This window comes from Ochotona princeps, chromosome 15 (assembly GCF_030435755.1).
Source record: "Ochotona princeps isolate mOchPri1 chromosome 15, mOchPri1.hap1, whole genome shotgun sequence".
NCBI lineage: Eukaryota > Metazoa > Chordata > Mammalia > Lagomorpha > Ochotonidae > Ochotona > Ochotona princeps.
Window position 1 is genome coordinate 33,608,197 of NC_080846.1, and position 24,047 is coordinate 33,632,243.

General features: G+C 37.8%; 1 protein-coding gene across 2 annotated transcripts in view; it reads left to right on the forward strand.

Moving 5' to 3' along the window:
* The window catches only part of PTPRQ (protein tyrosine phosphatase receptor type Q), a 191,777-nt gene that overhangs the window by 56,215 nt on the left and 111,515 nt on the right, over positions 1 to 24,047 (forward strand). For both annotated transcript variants that reach the window (XM_058673398.1, XM_058673397.1), the window contains 5 exons: positions 12,590 to 12,750; positions 15,465 to 15,610; positions 20,924 to 21,092; positions 23,032 to 23,322; positions 23,563 to 23,838. In XM_058673398.1, the coding sequence (XP_058529381.1) occupies positions 12,590 to 12,750; positions 15,465 to 15,610; positions 20,924 to 21,092; positions 23,032 to 23,322; positions 23,563 to 23,838 (1,043 nt within the window). The remainder of the gene's footprint in view (positions 1 to 12,589; positions 12,751 to 15,464; positions 15,611 to 20,923; positions 21,093 to 23,031; positions 23,323 to 23,562; positions 23,839 to 24,047) is intronic.

Below are 24,047 nucleotides of genomic sequence, written 5' to 3' on the forward strand. Positions count from 1 at the left end.
TTAGCCCATGAGGTGTGTGTGTACACAGTGGCTACTTTGTGATTTGAGATTAAGGTTCCTGGAAAAGAAACAAGACTGAGCAGCTAGCCCCAACTGATTCCTCAATTCAGTAAGCTCATTCCAGTAAGTGGTTGATTTGTTATCTGAAGAGAAAGGGCAAGAATGCTTTACAATAAACAAGAGAGGCTTAGAGAGTGGGACCTGACGATGTTTAGCATCTGCATTCAAGGCGTTGTATAAGGATTCCATTTCTATATTAAGAGAAATTGAGTTAACATACAACAGAGTTTCTGTTTTAAGACCTACTTTGTTTGTAGCTTTGGTTAAAATATATGGTTTTTCGTTTTTTGAAGATGTATTTATTTGAAAGAGAACGAGATTGATTACATTTGCTGTATTATTCCCCAAATGACCCAGTCAGGGTTGGGTCAGGGCAAAGCCAAGAGCCTTACACACACACACACACACACACACGTATTCAAGTAGATTTATTATTTACTACAATAATGATAGTATAATGATTTTGTAGGTATACAGGTTCTCTCTCCACCCATCCCTTTCCTTTCTCCTCATTTTTCTCCTTCTGCCATTTCCCCTGTTTTATCACAATAGTATAGTCCCTTCGTAACCTTTACCAAGTTTAACTTTCTGCTAATTAGATGTTTCATGACATGGTAAGTATAAACAAAGGTTGAAAGTCTAGTATCATACTGTACAGATGTATTTATATGTTTCATTGGAATTCTTGGCATAGGCAGTGTGATTGGAAGGCTATGAGGCTAGTATCACAGTGAAGTTCATGTGGGTTTTGAGTCATTGAAATGAGATTGAATCTTGAGTTTACCACACAATTATCTATGTGACTCCTATAAAATAATAAATAACTGAAGATTGTCACTATTAGAAGAATTCCTGTGTTTTGGTTTTCTATTTCTTTTATAATTTCCAGTTTCCAGTTTCTACTATTTTGCTTGTTTGAATAGTTACAAAACCTGTATTAGATGTCACTGGCCAAATAATTTCTCTGGTAATGTAAAACAATGGAATGGAAATGGCCCCCAGTATGCTAAAAAATGTCTTGTCCTATTTTTTTTTCAATTTTCTTACGAATGTTCACATTGTTACATATGATCAGCAGTCAGAATGGGAAGGGGACAGCTCAGACTTACTGAATTTTCCTCCAAGCTTGTTATGAAGATGATAAAGATAGATGGAGTCAGGCAGCAGCTTCATAGAGGCAATACACGAATGTTTGCATACTTTGTGACTATCAAGATGTGGCTAACCAGCAGTTACAGAAAGGGGTGTAGGGGCTGAGAGAATATATAGAAAGGTGAGGTAGCTGAAGAAAAGGGAGCTCCTTAAGGGTTTGCATGAGGTTTCTAGTGAAATAGTGCAAGTTCTGCCATAGCTCTATCCTATTAGTCATTTTATGAATCGCTTTGACATCTGAGCGCAAACAGAATGCTCATGGATCACACTTGCTTTGCTGAAACTCTGTTGGTCCCTGCATTTTGCATTGATTGTCATTGTTTAAAACTGAGTAGATGATTATTAAAGCTTCGGCTTTCTTGATCCTCATAAGAATCCAAGACCTTTAACCATATTCTAGGATCAAAACTCAGCTATACTTAAGTAGTGGCTTTCTAAAGATAAATGTTTTCTCTAGAGTTTATGACATCCTACCAAGCCCTATTTTTTAAACTCAAGTTAAGAAAATTGTATTGGGGTGGCTGTTTGGCAAAACAGTGATAACACCAATTGTGATGACTGCATGCAGTATTAAAGTGTCTGGATTTGAATCCCAGCTCTGCTTCATTTAAGCTTCCTGCTAATACACATCAAGGTCAGCAGGTGATAACTCAAACACTTGGATCTCTGCAAGTTTATTTGAAAGACAGAGAGAGAGAAAGAGAGAGAGAGAGAGAGAAGAGGAGAGGAGAGGAGAGGAGAGGAGAGGAGAGGAGAGGAGAGGAGAGGAGAGGAGAGGAGAGGACATGCACAAACATGAGATTTCCTACCTGTTTGTTTGCTCCCCAAATGCCTGCAATAGTTGATTAGAGCAGGCCAAAGTAAGGAATGCAATCTGGGTCTCCCACATAGGATGCAGTAACCTAATTATTGACTCATCATCATTGTATCACAGAGGGTGCATTACCAGAAAGCTAGGATTGGTATTAGAACCAGAACTCGAACCCAGGCACTATTCATTTATGTTGCCTGTCTGAATCTTGAGTTTTTAATCTTTAGGTGCCTATTCATCTCATTAATATTCAGAACTAGGAGGGATTATGACTTCTTTGCATTACCACTTGGGGAATAAAATGTCTCAGATGAATAAAAGGGCTCAAGGAGGGAAACATATTACCATTTTGGATAAAAACTGGTTTTATTTTCCTATTTTCCTATAAAAATAACAAAGAAAATAGTATGTCCCTACTATCCCCATCTCATGGTTGTGGCACCTGACTCTTTGTGAAGTTAAAGACTTACGTATGTTGCAAAGTTAAAGCAGTCAGTCATAATTCAAGCCTGTAGGTATCATATTGAGAGAGCAGAACTTGTTCAGGGAGGAGTGGTAAGGATGCTGAAATTTCTCAGGATCAGGGAGGAGCTAATGAAAGACTGGATGTCAAGATTAATAATTCCTTTAGTTTCAAAACTGGACCCAAAATAAGTTGGCTCCAACAAAAAATTTGAATTTATTTACAAAGCTGCAATGTCTAGGGATGTACTAGCTGGATATGGAAACTTGAATAATTTCTTTCAGGTTTGGTTAATGGCAAGAAGGTTGATGACTAGTTAGGTGGCCGTTGTATCTTGGGTCTGAAAACACAGAATAAATGGGACAAAATGAAGATGGATAAATAGGCAAGCTAGATGCATGGATTTTTGATTCTATTACAAGTATAATGGAAAGCCCATACAGTGGTTCTTCAGGAGCGTGATCTTTGTATCATGATTTTGGTAAAATTTTAAATGATAATATATTCCTGAGAGTCTTTGTCTTTTTCCCTCTTTCTCTTGTTTTCTGTTTTCCCCTTTTGCTCCACTTGTAATTTTTGAGGTCTTGTTTCTACGAGGTTGATTCTTAACTGAATTGACTTTGTAAGTATGGGAACTGAAACTGGAAACTGGGAATTCTTGATCTCCTATGTAGGCAGAGGAATCAATCATTCAAATCATTCCCAAACTCCTGGGGCAGATTGGGTTGGGTGAGACTAAACCTGGGAACTGGAATTGGGAACTCTTGGTTTCCCATGTGGGCAGAAGAATCCAGTCATCCAAGCTATCACTGCTGCCAGGAAGTTGGAGTCAGAGGCCAGAGTGGGCATCAAACCCTGACACTCTGATATAGGACACGTGAGTCTTAAATGCTAGGCTGAATTATCACCCCTCAATTAAATTTTCAAGGAGCACATGAACAATCTGAAGTTGACTCTTATGTGTGCTGGGTAGTGCAGTGTCTTTTGCCATTTGTCACCTGTACCAGCCAACAGATGTGGCTGAGTGGATGAGGTTTGGCAGTTCTGGCTCACTCCCATGTCTCACATGGACTGACAGGTGGCACAGCCCAGCCCAGCCCAGCCCAGCCCAGCCAGCCTGCCACAGATCCAATCCAGCGTTCACACATACCAGTATGCCATGGACCTAATTAGGGCAACCCCCAATAACTCATCAATCCCACCACCAGCTCTGGATTTTTGCATATGCTAGCCTCTGTTGCTGTCTAGCCTGTTCTTTCCATATCTTATGCACACCTGTGGGTACTGCAGCCTAGCTCAGCCTGACCTGCTTTCCGACCTGATCTTCATGTATATCTACAAGTGCGGCCACTTTGTCTATGCTGGCCCGCTCCCAGCCCTATTCTATCATGCCCACCAGTGGTTGTGGCAACCTAGCCCAACCTGGCCTGCCGCTAGTTATGAATTTCATCTGTGCCAGCAAGGGTAGAGGCCATTGCATGTGCTAGTGGGTGCTGTAGCCTGGCCCCAGTATACCCCAGTCCCAGCTCTCACACTCAACAGTGGGAAAACAGGAACCCATCAAGGAGACACCAAAGTTCCCCTCCCAGGTCCACTCCCAGCCGCGGGTCTTTATGAGCACCAGCAGGTGCTGCAAGCAGGCTGAGATGGCCCACCCCCAGTCTTGACATTCACTAGCAGGCGCTACCATCTGGTTCAGTCCAGTTCACCCAAGTTCTAGCTCTCACTGCTGGTGAAGCAGCCTAGCTCAGCCTGGCTCATGCCCAGCCCTCATTTGAGCTTACAGGTGCTTTGATCCAACCTAGCCTGCCCTACATACTTTCCTGGCTCTCACTCATGCCAGTGTGTGCTCTGGACTGACCCTGCCTGGCCCACCCCCAGACCTGCTCCCAGCTCTGAATCTCATGAGTGCCAGCAGGGGTAGAGGCCCTGGTTGGCAAAGTCTGCCCTCAGTCCTGGCAGGTTGCTGTGGCCTGGCCTCACCTGACCGTCTCCCAGCTGCCAACCCCCATGGGTATCAGCTAGGTTCCTATCAGGTGAGTTCTGTATTTCAGCCTGACTCATCCTGCCACCACCCTCGGCTCTCCACATAACTTGGCAGGTGCTCTGGCCCCACAGAGTCAAGCCCACAATTCCCTTACAGAATCTGCTCCCAGATCTGGTTCTTTGGTGTCATGGTGGGTGCTGCAGCCCAGCCTGATGTGGCACACCAGCTGTCCCACACTCACCAGCACGTACTATGGAGATCTGCACATGGGCAGGTGCTTTGGCCTAACCCGTTCATGTCCCCATCTGAACCACTCTATCTCAGCTCCCTTGCTTACCTGTGCGTTCAGTGACCCAGTCCATGAAAGACCCCAGAAATCATTCCTTCCTATCAAACATGCCCTCAGCTGCTCCCACTCCAATGTGTCTGCAGACCTCCTTCCATGGGCAATCTGCAGCCTCCAATTTGTGGGCTTCCCTACCCATTAAAGAAAATAGAGAAAGAATGAAAAAAGAATAAGCAACTATGCTAGCATACTTGTATAATGTAGTTAACACAAATTTGGCATTAATCAGGCCCAGAATGCCCACCAATACCGGTTGCTTTTCTCCCAGAAGTGTAACATTTGCTTAGGTACAAGGCAACCAAGGCAGTCGCCTACAACTGAGGGGTTTGTTTTGTTTTAAATAACCTAAAAGCAAATAGTTTGAATCTGTGTGCATTGTTGAGAACAAGGAGTAACAATATTCTAAACTTCAGGCAAATACAGGATCCAGTATTTTTTTTTTCAATCAGCAAGGGCTAAGATTGTTGACAATTAGTTTAAATGGAAGAGTTCTCAATAAGATCACATCTGAAAAATGGAAAGTGATGGTCACTTAAGATTTCCTTTTTTTTTTTTTAATTGGAGAGTCAGATGTACAGAGAGAAGGAGATACAGAGAGAAAGATTTTCCAACCAATGATGCATTCCCTATGTGGCCACATTGTCCAGAACTGAGCTGATCCAAAGCCAGGAGCTTCTTCCAGGTCTGCCATGTATGTACAGGGTCCCAAAGCTTTGGACCATCTTATAATGTTTTCCCAGGCCACAGATTGGGAGCTAGAAGGGAGGTGGAGCAGCTGGATATGAGCCATTGCATGCAAGATGAAGACTTCAGCCACTAGGCTACCACTCCAGGCCTGGCAACTTAAATCTTGATGTGAATATGGAAATCAATTATTTAGTAGTAATGAAGAAAGAATAAGAGAAAATGGCTTTAATAAAGCTAAGAACATTGATTTATCTGAAAAGCCTCTACTTTACATAAATTTCCACCTTTTCCCTCTTTTATGGCTATAATTTAATACTTTTGACAATCCATCAGTATTTGCGTTTGTTTTGTTGTTATCATTATTGTTCAATGATGTGGTTCCATAGGCTCAGGGATTTCCCTTCCCTCCTTTCATCCTCACCCCAACACTGATTTCCCTCATGTCATTGTAACAGCATAGTCCTTCAAAACCAGTCGTAAGTCCATCATTCTGCTGTTTAAGTGATTGGGTTTTAAGGCTTACTACACATTAGCCACTATGCACAACCTTGGATTTTGAAAGAACACGTTTTCATGTACTACACTTAATGAACTTAGGAAAAATGATCATTCTTGGTTCTTGATTAAATGTATTATGGGGCTTTGAGTTGGAAGATTTGTTATGCTTCTGCTTATAGAACGTATAAGATTATTAATTTCCCAGTATAAAAATATGTTATGTAAAATGTTATGTAAATGCTGTCAAGTAATTGTGAACCTTTATTCATCTCAGTACTATTAAAGTTGAGCCACAGTTATTTAATGCATTAAAATATTACCATGTTATTTTTTTGGCTAACATTGACTGCCAATTTTTAGTGTATTTTTTTGTGTGTGTATTTTAACTTTGTCAAACATAATGTTCTTCCTCCTTTGTACAATGATGCATAAATTCTCAAGCAAACAGGGAAGGAAAACTTCTTTCCTCAACTTAAAAGAAAGTAGGATATTTGAATGATTTTTTTGACAATAAACTGATTGAAATAATGTAAGTCTAATAAGATAAAACATTTTATTAAAGGGAATAGGCAATCTGGTTAGATTGCAAGGTTTGATGGAAAATGCAGTTAATAAGTTTTTATTAATCCAATGTCTCATTTTCTAGTCTTTTACTCAGTTTTCTGCCCCCGATGGAGTGACAACGTTTAAGGTTGAAAACCCTAGAAACTGGAGCCTGTTTTTTTTAAACTGTCTTTGTCTCATCAGAATACAAATGACACTCTCTGGGCTTTCAATAAATATTTGTTGAAGCAGTGAAAGAAAGGATGCATTATGCCTCAAAGTGTGTTGCCTTTCTGAATAGTGTTGGGTTTAGAGCATGGCAAGGCAATAATTTTACTTTCTATTGACACTTTTCCTCCTCTGTTGTCCTTAGAAGTGGTGCTGAAACTTCTCTATTGTCCTCAAGATCCTTGATAAATTTTCCACGTTCACAGCGGATAAACTCAAATTCCATTTTACACTGAAAACTGGGGCTGCTTTCTGCACATTGCCTCAAATTACTGCTTCCAGATCCTGCCACTCTTAACCTTTGCCTCCTCCATTCTCAGGGTAAATGCTTTCCTCTTGTGCTCACACATACTTTCTTTTCTTGTCTTCAAGACCACAGTTCATGTGTCTGCTCGAAAAACTTGGGTTATTTCTTCTTCATTTCTGACCTCATTGTCTTTAGTGGCTTTTTATTCTAATCCTATAATGTGCTTGCTCCCTCAGGGAAGTAAATGAGAAATCCAAACTAAAGCTGCCGACCAAATAATGTTAAGGGTAGTCATAAATGGTTACACAATTCAAAAAGTATACTTGTTTTTGTTTCTTTAAATGACAGAGAAGATAAACACATTTTTAACAGAGAGAGAGGAGAGAGAGAGAGAGAAAAGAAAAAGAGAACACATTTCCATGTACTCATTTAATCGCTGAAGGCTTGCGAGAGTAGGTACTGGGCAAGGCCTAAACTAGGAGTCCTGAGCCTCATCTGGTTCTCCCCCATGGATAGCAGTGTGCCCAGCTCTTTAGCCGTTACTCCTGCCTGCTGCTTCCCGGATTGTGCATTAGCAGGAAGCTGAATCATAAACGCAGGGGGTATGGGGAAGGAACTCAAACCCAAATATTTTGATGTAATTTGCAACAGTCTTAACCACAGAGCCAGATACTCACCCCACAAACTCCCAACTTTGACTCAAAATGTCTTTAAGAATTGAGAGAAATTTTAGAAATATGCAACTATTTATTCCTTGCTAGTTTGAAATTTTTGAATATGTAATCTCTCGTCCGTTTTTGTTGCCAACCTGTGTAAAATAATTAAATTTTCAAGGTTTTGTCATGATATTCTCCAGTTGTCTGTTTTGCTTCAAATGGTAGAATTTTATTCTTGATTTGTAACTTAATTCCCTTGTAGGTATATGTACCACATTTTCTTTATGCATTCATCTGATGATGGACATCTCAGCTGATTCCAAATTTGTCTTTTGTGAACAGTGCTGCTATAAACATGCTGGTCCTGGTGTCTTTGACATAATGTGTTCAAACCTTTTTAGTGTATGCCAAGTAGTGGGATTGATTGCTTGGTCATATGGCAAATCTATTTTTAGTTTTCAAGACTTCACCACACTGTTTTCCAAAGTGTCTGTAACAGTTAACATTCTGAGTAGTGTGTGTTTTTCTCTTCCACATCGTTGTCAGCATTTGTAATTCTCTGCGTTTTGGATTATAGTCATTCTAATAGGGGTGAGGTGATATCTCATTGTGTGGGATGTGTTTCCTTTATGCAACAGATAGATGGGTTTTGTTTTTTGATCCATTCCACTAATCTATAATGTTTGATTAATGACTTTAAGACACTTATATTCAGGCTAAATATTGAGAAATAGTAATTTGGTCCTGTCATTTTAGCAATGGGTTGTTCATTGTTTGATTTAGTCTTCTGTTGTTGCTTTATTTGGGTGTTCTCCATGTTTGCCTTTGGTTTTTGTAGGTGCTATGCCTTTTCTCTGTCAATAGAATATCTTAGGTATCATTTGTAGGGCAGATAGGGAAGAGGCAAATTCTTTGAGGTTTTCTTTACTGTGGAAGAATTTTACTTTCAAAGAAAAAGGAACGTTTTTCTGGGTATGTTATTCTGGACTGGCAATTCTTTCCTTTTAGAATATTCTGGCCTGTAGAGTTTTTCTGAGAGGTCAGCAGTGAGTCTGATTGTAGTTCCTCTATGTGTCAATTGATTTTTTCATGTGCATATTTAAGAATCTTTTCTCTGTGTCCAGCTGATAAAGCTTGATTATCATGTGTCGTGGTGAAGATCACTTTTGGTCAACACTGTTGGGAGTTCTATGCCCTTCCTGTATTTTGTTTCCCAATTCTTTATCCAAATTAGTGAAATTTTTCTTTTTCATTTCGTTGAATACATTTTTAAACCCAGTTTCTCTTTCTTTGCCTTCTGAAACTCTCATAACTCTGATATAGAGCCTTTTAATAGTGTCCCTTAATTCTTGAATACTTTTCTTAGCTGAACTCAGTTTCTCTTCCAGCTTTTTAATTTTTCCCTCATTGTTGAAGGAAATGTCTTCCAATTCTGAGATTCTTTCTTCTGCCTTGCTCATTTTATAATTGAGGCTCTTCATTGAATTTTTAATATACTCCATCGTGTCCTTCATTTCTGATAATTTGGCTTGATTTTGTTTCAGTGTTGCTATTTCCTGTGTGACATGTTCCTTAAGCTCCTTGAACTCCTGTTTGTCATTGTTAAGAAGCTTTATAACAAGTTTTAAAAATCATTTATCCCCCATTTCCTTGATGTCTTTCTCAGTTAACTTCAGCTTGACAAAGTCTTTTGTTTCTTTGTGGAGGAGTCATCAGTAATACTCATTGTGCCTTTGCCTCTTCTTTTGCTCTTGGTCAATGCTATTTTGGTTAGCAGATTTCTCTTCTAAGCTGTGTTGTTCACAGGTCTACAGGTTAGTTTTGCTGCTTGCATCCAGTACCTGTTCTCCGTTTGCAGTTATGTGCTACTCCCTCCAACAGGTTTCACTCCCGGGCTCTTGTACTGTGTTTCCAGCACAATCTCCATAGCTCCAGCTCCTGCTTTACCACTCTCCACTTCCTGTGATCCTGTGCTGTGGTGTACCGTTGCCTGCACTGCCATTCTCCCACATTTTGTGTAGCCTTTGTTTTTAATTCTTTTCTCTTTTGTATGAATTATTTCAAAAGAAATTCTTTACTTTATGGGTCTCTTCTGCTGCTAGAACTTCTCAATTCTGTTTTTTCATTTCATCAATTGAGGAGTTTATTTCCAAAATTTATATTTAGTTCTTCTGAATGAGTTTTCTCTTAGTAATATTTTCTTTCTTTGCCTTGATCTATCTTTACTCTCTTGTATCATGTTCACTTTCCTTTAAGTCATTATTTTGAAGTCTATATCTGTCATTTTGTAGATTTCCTTCCATTAAGGACATAATTCTGGAAGATTACTGTGTTGTGTTGGAAGCCTCATGCTACCTTTTGCATGCCTCCTGTGTCCCTGTGTTGATGTCTGCACATCTGGTATATTCGTCCTTCCTTCTTTATGGGTAAGTTTTATTGGGAACAAGTTTATGGTTTAGTGGAATAAGGTATCATTCGGCTTGTTGGTTTAACTTTGGTTCTTTTGTTAGTCTCTGGGTGATTTCTTCTGTCTTAATGTTAGTTTTGTCTGTAAGTGACACAGTGCTGTAGTCTGCTGCAGTTCGTGGGAAGAGAAAAGTGGCTTTGAGATGAATAAGGGTTTCCTTGTATGGTAAACAGAGAGCTTGGTGTAAGTTTCCCTGGCAAATGTAATAAGCAGGGCCCTATTCTTCATGGTGACTTTGACTATAAGCTGGCAATACCAGAACAGAGGTGTGTGGCATGATTTTTGCTGACGTAGGGGAGCATTCTGAGCAGATGAGGGAGGGGATGAAATAGATGTGGCTTCCCTGCTGTAAGCCCAACTTGCTGAAATCTCCATAACTATGGAGGCCAAAGCAAAAGTCCATGGGCTACTGGAGTTCCCTCTCAGCTAAAACTACAAGCATGTACAAGGGTGTGGTGGGTCACAGCCAGCAGCTAAGTGGGCCATGTGGCTCTACGTACCAGTGCCTCTGTCTGCTCTGCTTTGCTTCCACAATTTATTTATTTCTCTATTACTTTCTCATGATGGATTTCTATCAGGCTTCTGAAAATATTCATTTCTTCTTTGATATACCAGAGTGGTTCAAGTAAGTTTGGCTATTATTCTGCCTATTGGAAAGTTTTTGATATTATTATTTCATCTCTGTTGATAAAGCATGGTAGATATTGATACATATATGTGTATCAACTGAAGCATATTGTTCAGTTTTGTAATCAGATCATTTTTGAAAACTGTGTTCTTCCTGAAATATCCAAATTCTTGAGTCAAAATTTATTTTTAATCTGCTTTTTCGAGATAATTTGCTTGTTTTCATGTTATCTATTGAACATTATCTAGGTCTTGGATTAGATATAGATTTTTTTTGTTGCCACCAAGGAAAGAAGATAATGATGCACAATGGCAAATAGCCATGAAAAACACTTGAAAAATAGATTAGACTATTTTAGCCTCATCTATAGTTGTATAGATCTGAAATACAAATTCCTCTTTGTGTCCTGATGACCTGTGACCAATGACAGGCGTATGGAATAGGGTAAAATTTCTACAACAAGCCATCTTTTTTTCTGTGACTAATAGCCACAACATTATGAGTCTTAAAAGTCCCTCTTCTGTAGTCTCAATGAATCCAAAGAAAAGTCTCTGTTGCTTTGGAAAGAGGATGTCAAATGAAACTGTTTCAAATTGCTGAATATCCTGGCTAATCCCACCTGTCTCTAATTGCATACTCTGAAATCTATTTTTCTCACTGCGGTAAGCTTTCCAGCTATTTTTCAGACAATAATACTTACAGTTAGGGTAAATTGACTCTTCCTAACAGTAAAACCATGGCTGAAATGTATCTCCTTGTGGATACCCTTGGTTTAGTTAAAATCTGTTGTTTCGATGATTCAAAATTCAAATATTTCAGTAAAGAAAGAGAAATTTCTCTTCAGAGGGGATATCCCCTTACTTTTTTTGGTGTCTTGTGTTTTTCAAGAAGACAAATATGAGATTATAGCAGACATGTTTTTCCTGTGACGTTGAGCCCAGTCCCATATCTAACTTCTTCCTTGATTGATTTTATTCTTAAATATTTAATGCATATTATTGTACCATCAAATGTATATTCACTCTCTCACTTTACTAATCTATATTTGATTCAATATTATGGAGTTGAAATGACTGAAATAAAATTGTGTATTTCTATATTACATGCAGCATTTTTTTCTTTGCTTGGTTTTTCTCACATTTGGACACTTTGAAAGTCCTCAGCCAATGATGTACTTTGATGTACTTAGTTTTCTGAAATCACATTTTAAATCTTTGAAGGTTTTGATTGAAGAAGAAAAGTGATCCCTATTTTATTGTTTCTTTATGACATACATACATTGTTTTCCATGCCATTACTATGACATTAGTAAAGAATACCATGCAAGTTCCTTATTACAGAGCTGTTGGCCAGCTATTTATTACTTATTTGCATTGATCCAAATTAAAAGTAACTACAACATATGAAAGATGAAATTTCTTTTACTAAATTTATAATACAAATAAGATTTTACCAACATTAAAAAACATACTTGGAAAACCAAAGCATCATTATGAAAAGCAGTGCTATCATTACTTTGAAAAGACAGTGTTCCTAGAAAGCTGTTTAAGTTGGTCCAAGGAAATTCTGGCTCTAGGTATGTTAACATTTTATTGAATTACCAAAAGATGCTTGAAAGCTAAAATTAATTTACTGAAGTGTTCTGAATTTATTATTTTAGTACTTTAGTGTAAGTGGCAACTTTATTGGGTTAATACATTTCTGTATATAGATTAGTCAAAATGTATTATGTCTTAATTTTAATATACGTGTTAAAAAAATACATGGTAACATTTAAAAGCATACTATACACCAATATTCTTTCGTTTTATTTCAGGGACAGATCATCTTTAAAAACTGTTAATGTGACTGAAACATCATTGGAGTTTTCAGATTTGGACTACAATGTTGACTATAGTGCCTATGTAACAGCCAGCACCAGGTTTGGTGATGGGAAAGCAAGAAGCACTATTATTAACTTTCGAACACCTGAGGGAGGTGAGTTTTTATGGATGTAAGCCAATTTTTAATTTTTTTTTATTTTTGAGGGAAGGGAAAGTAAGGAATGAACATGTGAAGGAAGAAAGCAAAGCAGAGAGGAAGGAGGTCTAAGCTGAGATGCTTTTTGGTCCCAGGATGGCATGCTAAGCTAGCAGGTACACAGGCATTAGGACTTGGTTCTGTGGTGGTAACTGTGACTCTAATAGGTTCCAGGAAATAGCCTAACTAGCAGAGGGAAGATCTCTCCTTCTGGCTCAGCTTGTCTTGTTCTCTTCTCTTCTCTTCTCTTCTCTTCTCTTCTCTTCTGTTCTCTTCTCTTCTCTTCTCTTCTCTTCTCTTCTCTCTCTCTCTCTCTCTCTCTCTCTATATATATATATATATATAAAATTTTGCATTTCAAATAAATGAATAAATAAATAAGTCTTTTTAAAAAATGCTTTGACATTTCATCAGAGCAGTGTTCCAAAATAAATTATAGCCACTCATATAGTAGACTGTTACCCACTCAAAGGAATGAGGAAATGTGGTCTACACCAGTATGAAGGGAGACAGGGGAAGAAGGCAAGATGCAGAGGAGTGCACCTCACTGAAGATGATTTGTGTTAGAAGGTAATTATGTATATTCATGGATGCATACATATGTCCATACCTATTGACTACACTAGTGGGAAAATCTGGAAGAAACTATACCCAAGGCACAGTATTGGGGAGGCAAATCTATTTTTCATTGTATTCTCTTCTGATTCTTGCACATTTTGAACCATACTCATTAGACTGTAATTTACAATTGTTTTTTAGATTTATTCATTTTTTTTTTTATTACAGCCAGATATACACAGAGGAGGCGAGACAGAGAGGAAGATCTTCCGTCTGATGATTCACTCCCCAAGTGAGCTGCAATGGGCCGATGTGCGCCGATCCGATGCCGGGAACCTGGAACCTCCTCCGGGTCTCCCATGCGGGTGCAGGGTCCCAATGCTTTGGGCCATCCTCGACTGCTTTCCCAGGCCACAAGCAGGGAGCTGGATGGGAAGTGGAGCTTCCGGGATCAGAACCGGCGCCCACATGGGATCCCGGGGCTTTCAAGGCGAGGACTTTAGCCGGTAGGCCACACCGCCGGGCCCAATTTACAATTTTTATTCATCTATGTATTTGAAAGGCAGAGAAAGGAAGAGAAGCCTCCCATCCACTCATTTGCTTCTAATGTGTTCACAACAACTGAGGCTGGGCTAGGGCCAGGTCAAAGCTAACAGCCAGGATCTCCACCTGGGTCACCTATGTGGGTTGCAGGGACTTGAGCCATCACTTGCCGACTTCTGGAGAATACATCAGCAGGAAGTTTTGTTAGAAGTGGCTGACCAGGCTGGCACACTATGGCACAGTGGGTGAAGTCACTGTCTGCTATGCCAGCATCTTGATCAGGAACAGGTTCAAGTCCCTGTTGCTCCAATTCTGATCCAGCTCCCTGACAATGTGCCTGAGAGGGCAATGCAGGATGGCCAAGTACATAGGAGATCCAGAAGAGGTTCCTGGCTCCTGGCTTCAGACCGTCCCAGCTCCAGCTGCTGTGGCCTTTTGGAACGAACCAGTGGATGGAAGATCTCTTTCTCTCTTGGTCTCTCTGCAACCCTACCTTTCAAATAATAATAATTTTTTAAAAAAACCACAAAGAAACGAATCTTGAAGAAGAGGAGGAGGAGGCAGAACAGAAGGGAGAGAAAGAGAAAGAGGAGGCTGACTCCTTGCACTGCCACGCAGGAGGGGGATGTATTATAGCACAGTATGACTGCTATACCATACACCCACTCCTAGAACCATGTTCATTCATTTCTTAAAATGGTCAGTTAATTTTGAAGGAAAGACATGATTGCATCCTGAGGAATCACTGGGTGTAGAAGAGACAAGTATACAAGAAATAAGTATAACATATAATCAATTTAGCATACAGGTAAGGATGGGAAAGATCATTTTTCTGAGGCTTCAGGAGGGGGAAGAGGGCCCAGGAGAGCATGTAGAGGACGCTGGAGCTGACCCAGAAGCAGGAGGAGGAGCAGCAAAACAGGGACAGTTGTGGCCGTTCCCTGGAGCCTATTAGAATCATAATTAACACTCCAGAGCCCAGGTCTAATACCCACCTGTTTGCTTGTGTGGGAAATGTGGCCCTTTCCTTGAACGTGTTAGAATCAGTTACCTCTCTAGAGCCCAGGTTTAAAGCCATCTGTAGTATGGAACAAAATGAAATCTGCTTCAGATGATCTAGATGGGAATTAGGTAAATTCGTATTTGTAGTTGCACTCAGCATATAACTTACTTGACCCAGAAGCATCTCATTTATTTGCTAAGCAAAGCGACATAAGATGTATTAAGTCAGTTCTCTGCCTTTGACCCCCCAATCACTTTCAAAATTCTAAAGTAAACTATAATGTATCTTTATGTATTCAAATCTTTGGTAGTGGGAATATTTTGAAGCCAGTACAGTACTTCAGTAGCAAGAACTTCATCTACCCTTTGTTTGAATTTTGCTATGGTAATGTGTTACAGAAATTCACTATGACCTCTATGACATCTAAATAAATATTATTCCTAATTTAAATTTGCTTGACAAATAATCATTACCACTTTAACCTATTATCATAGGTAGAATTCAGAGATTTCAGAGGTTCCTTGGAACAAACAATACAGGTGTTTTTGTCCACTCTTTGTTTTTATAGAACCAAGTGATCCTCCCAAAGATGTTCATTACATGAATCTCAGTTCTTCGTCAATAATCCTGTTTTGGACTCCTCCTTCCAAACCTAATGGCATCATCCAATATTATACTGTGTATTATAGAAATACCTCGGGTACTTTTATGCAGGTAAGACGCGACTTTTTCAGTTTTGTTGCTATGCAGACTTGCCATGTCTACTCACACTGATAATTATGTACAGATGTGTTTGATAAAACACTACTGATGACTGGGTAGAAAAATACCCTACATTTTAATCTCATATCTGTATCAACTTAATGGGTATTAACCATGGGTCTATCACCTATTTGAAATTTTCTTCGTAACAATGGTGTTCTATTCCACTTCTTCAAAGAAGTGTTGTTGGTCTCATTCACCCTCAAAGTTAATTCTTAGACTTTTAAAAAATGTTGTTCATATATATGTAGATTTAATATTTCAATGTATGTGTTTTCTTAAGTTTAAAAATAAGAAGTATTGGGATTGGCATTGTGGCATAGCAATCTAATCTTCTGCCTATAGCACCAGCATCCTATAGTGGTCTTGGTTCATATCCTGGATTTTCCACTTCTAATCCAGTTTCCTGCTTATGGCTTCTGAAATCAGCAGAGGTTGGCTTATGACCTTGGGCCCCTGCATCCATGTGGGAGACTGAAGAAATGCCTGGCTTTGGATTGGCTCTGCCCAGCTCCAGCTCTTGTGTAGCCATTTGGGGAGTGAACCAGAAGATAGAATATCTCTCTGTGTGTCTCCCCCTTCTCTGTAAATCTGCCTTTCAAATAAAAAATAAGCAAATCTTTAAAATATTATTATTACTTACATATAATGAAAACCAGTAGGAATGTTATTATTTGATTTGTATTATGTGAGGTTTAAGGCTTGAACAGCTTCAAGGCAGAGCTTCCTGGGATGTGAATGGTTATGAAAATAGCTAGAATATATTTAATTTCAAGTTGAGTTTTCAACTTTTCAGCATAATTATGTTTCTCCAAATCAAATGTTTCAGAGAACTTTAAAAGATAAAAAATAATGTCGGAATGATTGTGAGTGAATCAGAGATGGAGAGGGTGAGCATCTAATTTGGAGAACTCTAATTTAGAAGAAATGTTGCAATTTATACAATGCATGCCTTGCTGGAAGAACTTATTGATTGAAATGGTTATGACATAGGCAATTCTTGTTTCTTCGAATCACTTTAAGGAAAAAGAGAGAGAGAGACTCCCAGGAGTTCTGAGTTTCCTATTCCCATCTGTGACTGGCATGCACAGTCAAGGCAATGAAATTACTTCTTGTCAGTGACTGACTGTGTCATTAAGCTGGAACTTAACCTTAGTGAAACTACCGGGAAGAGTCAGGACAAACTAAGCAGTAAGTGGAAGAACCTCCAGAAGTCAGTTCAGCATTTATGTTCTACTCTTTGAGTTGGTCACGTATGAACATGACAAATTTTATGCCAAAAAGAAAGCTATTTTAGAAAACATAGTTAAATAGAGTGAATGTTGGGGTGCAAAGGGTTGTTCTGCCGCTCTTGTCTCCCACATCTCATATTAGAGTACCTGTTGAAATGAAAGCTGCACTGCTTTTGATCAGCTTGCTTATATGTCTTAGAGGAAGCCTAAATGCTTGCATCTCAGACAACCATGTAGGGGACCTGGATGGAGTCCCTGGCTCCTGGTCGAACCTTGAATATTTTGTTAATTTAGGTAGTAAGCTAGTTGGTGGAAGATTCTCATTCGTCCAGATAGTCATTCATATTCTGATTCTCTCTCATCTTTATATTATAATACCTTTCCAGAAAAATAAATCTCTAGATGGATATTGATATCATCATAGATTAAAAAATGTAAACAAATACCCTAAGCAAAGGGAGTGGACAGTGCCCAGATCTTCATTTCTTATCTGCACAAGAAGTTTTTCTGTTCTATAAACTCTGCTTTGACAATGGGGGAAGTATGGGAACTAATGACACAATTACTTTTTTTTAAATGACAATTGTTTTCACCACAAACTTGTTTTCAAATTTAACATTTCTTTATACCTCTGAGAGACATTGAAATTGCAAATTTTGACAAAAACATGCCACAATTATCTTCATAATTCTAAGCCATGGTAATGACTTGACTTACACAAATTTACTTATAACTTAAACATTGTTGTGTTGGTTTTGTCCACATGTAAAAAATCAAGTGTAAGCATTGATGGTTTTATGATGCTGCCCTGAGTATATTTAATCACATTGGGGTATATAATATGATCCCATTTGCAAGTCATCTGTCTTAGAGCATGTTATCTTTTATTAGATAATCTGAAGAATGCTTTTAAGTGTGACAGCTGCAAGTAGACACAGGCTAATGATGCCAAAACATTTTAGAGCATAGTCTCATATTGCATGAAGTATATCCAGACTTTATCCCTAAAATTAATGTTAAAGTTAGCACCATTATTGTCACTGCTTTATCTCCTATTTTGGATCAATACAAGAAACTGTCAGAATTAAAATTACAAAATTAAAATCACTTCTCCTTCCTCCATAACTTGGTAGAGTACATTATGCCCAACATATTGAGGTCTGTCTCTTACTCCTTACATTTGATACCTCTCTTTAGCCCCTGTATGGCCAGAGCAGACAGGAATAAGAGATATGTTGTGTTTTTCTTTGCACTCTCTGAAATTCCTAGAACTGCACTGTGTGTAGGTTTAATATTCAATATTTTAATTAAAAACTATAACATTATTGACCAACATTTTCGGTAGTTAATTATAGCCTTGGAGCACTTGTGTATGTAATGAAGTGAGCGTTCTTGTTATCTTGGAGATTTAATATTTCAAAAAGTTTATAGTGACTGAAATTGAAAGTTTTAGGACAGGTGTGTAGTGTTGAGGGTTAGTCACTGCTTGGTGTGCCAACATCTCATATCAGGGAGAAGGATCCAGTTCTGCTTATACTTCTGATATGCTGGTGCATAATCCAAATTGGAGTGGGTGATGGTTAAAGTGCCTGGGTCCCTGTTGCTCATGGGGAAGAAGTGTTTGAAATGCTAGGCTCCTGATTTCTGTCTGACCCAGCCTCAGCTCTTAGAGGCACTTATGTATGAGCTAACAGGTGGAAGCAGTACCCCTCGATCTCTTTGTTGTTCTACCTTTCAAATAAATAAAAAACTTAAAAAAAATAATTAGAAGATATATTTGCTTTGATACAATTTTTAAAAAATACATGAATAGTCTTTCAAAATGTGCATTTAACATCCAGGTTTTGAAGATTCCTTATAACCATGAAGTTTAGAATTTTTTTTTTGCAAAAAATAAGCTTAGCTTTTAATTCCCTTTACACATACTTTTTCCCCACAAACCTTTAAGTTACTCTAGCATTGGGCAACTCTCATTCTTGTTTTTACTTATTACACATTGTGTTTTGTATCACACTCTAGTTCTTCTAATTTTTTAGCCAATATTTAATATCTTTTTCAGTATGCTTGTCATACTATCTTGTATTTTAATATTGTTTGATTAATCAAATTCGAAAAGCTTCTACTAAATGTCTTTAAAGTAATTTATATAAACAAAGGAATAAGTCTTAATTATGTAATTTGATCCACAAGATCTTTTCGTGCATAAATACATGGATGGATAAAATGGTTATCTGGATAATTGATATAATATTGCAATTTTGTTACATTTAACTGCAGTTTAAATCACACACATGTTAGAATTGACTTCTGAATTATTCAAAAGAACTAGTGAATTGTTCTCATAAGCAAACTAAATTATGTACTGAGATGTTACATTAATACTTTTAAGTAGTGCTTTATATTAGCTAGTGATTCCATGTGTATAGTAGATGTATCACAAAGTAGTAAAATGCATTGATATTATTTTGTTTGGTTATTATGCTGTTTTACTATGTATGCTTATAAATAACTCACCAAAAAATTTAAATCAATAAATGTTTTATTACACTCATTCTTTCCTCCCAAATGTTGGCAAAACAAGTCCAACATTTTGCTGGTTATAATTTGTTGATAAATTTTACAACCAGACTATAAATTCAGTCAAACTGAGTATCCTATATTCATTTAAATGAAGCTCATTACCTTTTAGTGTTTTTTTCATGTACCAGAGATATTATTAGTTGTAGTATATACTTTGTCTTACAATACTCAAAAGCTTTTGATGGAAGATAAGCTTTGAGATTAGGTGGTTTCACCAGAGCTACCCTGTCAGAGCTTGAATGCAGGACTAGAAGATTCCATTTTATTGATTAAAAAATGGTTAATATAAAGAGAACAGATCTTAGGCATTCCATTGGTAGATCTCCAAGAAGACATTGTCATTGCCCTTACTGCCCTGTTATCCACCAGCAACCCCTCCTGCCATCCTTCTCTTAAATTGTATTTGCACAGACATAATTTAAATCCACTCTCTATTCACAGGCTTCATTTGCAATTCATTATAATATTTACCAAATAAAATGTAAAGACAACCACAAGGGCACATTTCCACTGGAGTATAACGCTTCAGATGGCTTCAAATCTGACAGATGACTTGCTATCGGTGAACACTGGTACAAAATTATTCATACCAATTACCTACAAAAACTTCAAAAGTTGTATTCATCTATTTTACTACTAATTTTATTTGACTATTTTGTTTTTAAAAATTGATCAGAAGGAAAATATTGCACAAATTGCATAAATGGAAATAGACATTTTATAGTATTGCCACCTCTGTTTAAAAATAGCTGATGCTTTGAAAAGTACTTGAATGGTTCATAAAGAAAAATGGGCAGTGATTAGCACATTCATAGTATTTTTAAAAGATTTATGTGCTTTTTTATTGGAAGGCCAGATTTACAAAGAGAAGGAAAGACAGATCTTCTGTCTGTTAATTCATTCCCCAAGTCACCAAAATGGCGAGAGCTGAACTGATCTGAAGTCAGGAGTCAGGAGTTTCTTTGAAGTCCCACATGTGGGTACAGGGTTCCAAGGCTTTGCACTATTCTCTGTGCTTTCCCAGGCCACAAGCAGGGAGCTGGGTAAGAAGGGAAGTGTGGCAGCCAGAACATGAACCAACACCCATATGGCATCCCGGCACAAGCAAGGTGAGGATTTAGTCACTAGGCCACCTTGCCGGGCCAAGTTGTAGCATTTTCAGTGAGCCTCTTGAGCTTCAAAAGAAGCTTGGTTGTTGTTTTTGTTTGTTTGTTTGTTTTTCCCTGTTTTGGGTATTGATTTTGTAATAAAATCTCCTGTTTATTCCTCTTATTAGTGCAAACATGTATCAACTTTCACTATTGAACAAAGATACTCTGTGTTGGTTTCCTTAAGAAAGAATATATGAAAATAGATAATCAATTTATGAGTAACACTTATTTTGGTATATTTATATGTAATAAAAATACATTAAATGCATTTGGACTACTTACCTCATGTGTTTGCTTTGCAGAATTTTACACTCCAAGAAGTAAGCAATGACTTTGACAATATGACCTTATCTGCTGTAATAGATAAACTGGCAATATTCAGCTACTATACGTTCTGGCTAACAGCAAGTACTTCTGTTGGAAATGGGAATAAAAGCAGTGACCTAGTTCAAGTATACACAGATCAAGACAGTATGTAAATGAATGTTCATTTTTAATTGGATTGGTTAAAATGTATAATAACTTCAGGAACTTTTTGTATTTGTTTATGTGGGTAGTAAATATTTTAAGCTGTAAAATAACTATGGATGATAGGAACTGAAAAATACATTTGATACAGCTAAAAACTGTTACGTTTACAGTGGTCTTGTCTTTTCATGAAATCTACTACCCTCTATTCATGTAAATTCTTCTGCTTTCAGTACTTCAGAAGATGGCACAGCTATGAAAAACAGTTCTGCCTACGTCAGTGAATCTTTTTTTATTAGTTATTTTGCATTATGTGACAGTTTCATAGGCTCTGGGAATCCCCCCATCCCTTACGTCAGTCAATCTTAAAGTAGTTCATATACTTGTCTATTTGTTTTAGGAGCTGTTTTTTCATTTATAAATATCTCATGGGCCCAGCATAGTAGCCTAGTGCCTAAAGTCCTTGCCTTGCCTCTGCCAGGGTGCCATATGGGTGCTGGTTACTATCCCGCCTGCTCTATTCCCCTTCCAGCTCCCTGCTTGTGGCCTGGGAAAGTAGGAGAGGATGGGCCAAAGACTTGGGACCGTAAACGTGCATGGGCGACCCAGAAGAAGCTCCGGGCTCCTGGATTCAGATGGGCTCAGCCCCAAGCACTTGTGGATTGAACTAGTGGATGGAAGATTTTTCTCACTGGCTGTTCTCTCTGTATATCTAATTTTCCAATAAAATAAGTGCATCTTAAAAAAAATCTTACAATTTGTTTTTTTTTCAGACCTTGAATACACACTGAATGCCATGCAGCAACTTTGCTCTTATTGTTTCTGTAAATAATATAACCAGAATATTTTTTTATCCAACTCTAGAATTTTTATTTGGCCTCTGAAGAAGCATGGTTAGGATGAATGTCCAAAAAGAAAAAACAACTATAATATTGAAGCTTGCCTTTTTTTTGTTTGTTTTTTAGGAATCTGCTTTGAGAAAATAATAAGTGGATCTTTCACTGTTTCTCTTGTAGCTGGTCCTGATGATATGCCCTTGGTTATTCTTGAAGGATTATACTGATATTGATAAATGCTCTCAACCTGAGACTAAAATTCCACTTTGATTATCGGAAAGTCACACATTGACAGGCACCATCAGCGTTCTTTGCTTATTATTGGAAGAATGTGTTGAATAGCTAACAAATGTAGAATGTGATGACTGTGTAGACATATGCATGGGCGAGTCAACAGCCAAAGTTTTAATGCAATATGTTGTAAATAGATTCTTGGCATTTTTTCAGTACAAATTTCCACCAAGTTTTTTGCAGCCTATATCGTTTTATCAGTGATAATTACAGCACTGTAAATAACAAGCAGGTTTGTACCCTATTCCAGGTAGGATGTCAGAATTACATGAACAGACTTCAATATCACAATACAGCTGGTATTTGACAATTAGAACATTTATAAACAATTTGAGATTACCTAATATAGGAATCTGAGTTCGCAGTCCAAGGACTGGAAAATTCTTGATATTCATTATCAGAAAGGCTTAGATTTCATTCTTATTCCTATTTTGACGTTAAGCAACTCACTAAATGGCTCTGTGCCTCGGTTTCCTCATATGCTCAGTGAGAATCTTGAGAAGAAGCTGAAAATACTGTCTAGATGAAATTCATTACCAGAATATTTACGTATCTGGGTAAGCACACAATCTTCAAATTTTAGAAAAGACAAAAGTAAGAGGATGTCATAAAAATATTTTTATGCATACCATAATATTAGATTTAGAAAGATTTTTTTTAAAATTAGAAGCTATTTTAATAGTGTTTGCTGCCTTTGCATTAATAAAGCGTGATGCTATGTTAAATGCAATTTCAATCAGTATACACAATTTGTGAATGTAGTTTCTGTTTAGAGTAACTGATGATTTTCATATTTTGCCCATTACTTACCATAGTACCTGAAGGACTTGTTGGAAACCTGACATACAAGTCTGTATCATCAACTGCAATAAATGTAAGCTGGGTCCCACCATCTCAGCCAAACGGTCTAGTCTTCTACTATGTGTCACTGAATTTACAGCAGACTCCTCACCATGAGACACCGCCTCTAATTACGTATGAGAGAAGCATGTATTTTGATAATCTGGAAAAATACACTGATTATATATTAAAAATCACTCCGTCAACAGAAAAGGGATTTTCTGATATCTATACTGCCCAGCTACACATCAAAACTGAAGAAGATGGTAGGCTAGAACTTTCTTTGTTACTTGTTTCAGCACATCATTGCTATTCAATTATATTGCATTGCTTTCTAATATGCTGCTGCTGCTTCTCAAGTTATTAGCTTTTCAGTGAACACAATGAATTCTATGCTTCTTAAAATTAACTTGTTAATAAAATCATAAAGTCCCATCATGATTGAAGCCTCCTTTTTAATGCGAGTTCAATTTTGTTTCACTTAATATTCTCTTTTTCTTTTATAGTCCCAGAAACCTCACCAATAATCAACACCTTCAAAAACCTTTCCTCCACCTCAGTTCTCCTATCATGGGATCCCCCAGTAAAGCCAAATGGTGAAATTATAAGTTACTATTTAACTTTACAAGGACCAAATGAAAATTTTTCTTCTATTACTTCTGATAACTATGTAATCTTGGAAGAACTTTCACCATTTACATTATATAGGTTTTTTGCTGCTGCAAGAACAATAAAAGGACTTGGTCCTCACAGTACTCTTTTCTTTTACACAGATGAGTCAGGTAAGCTGGAGCTGCATTTCCTCCCGTGATCCTGTGCAATACTTGCTCTCTTTTTAAAGAACAGCATGGAAAAATGAAGCAATATTGGGTCTGTATTTTTAACAGGCTAGCAGTTATTCATTTACATTGCCTAACCTCCTTTTTAAAATTCAGGCTCTAGAATCAAATGCTGTGTCTAGAGCCATTCTGAAATAACTGTGTGCCAAATA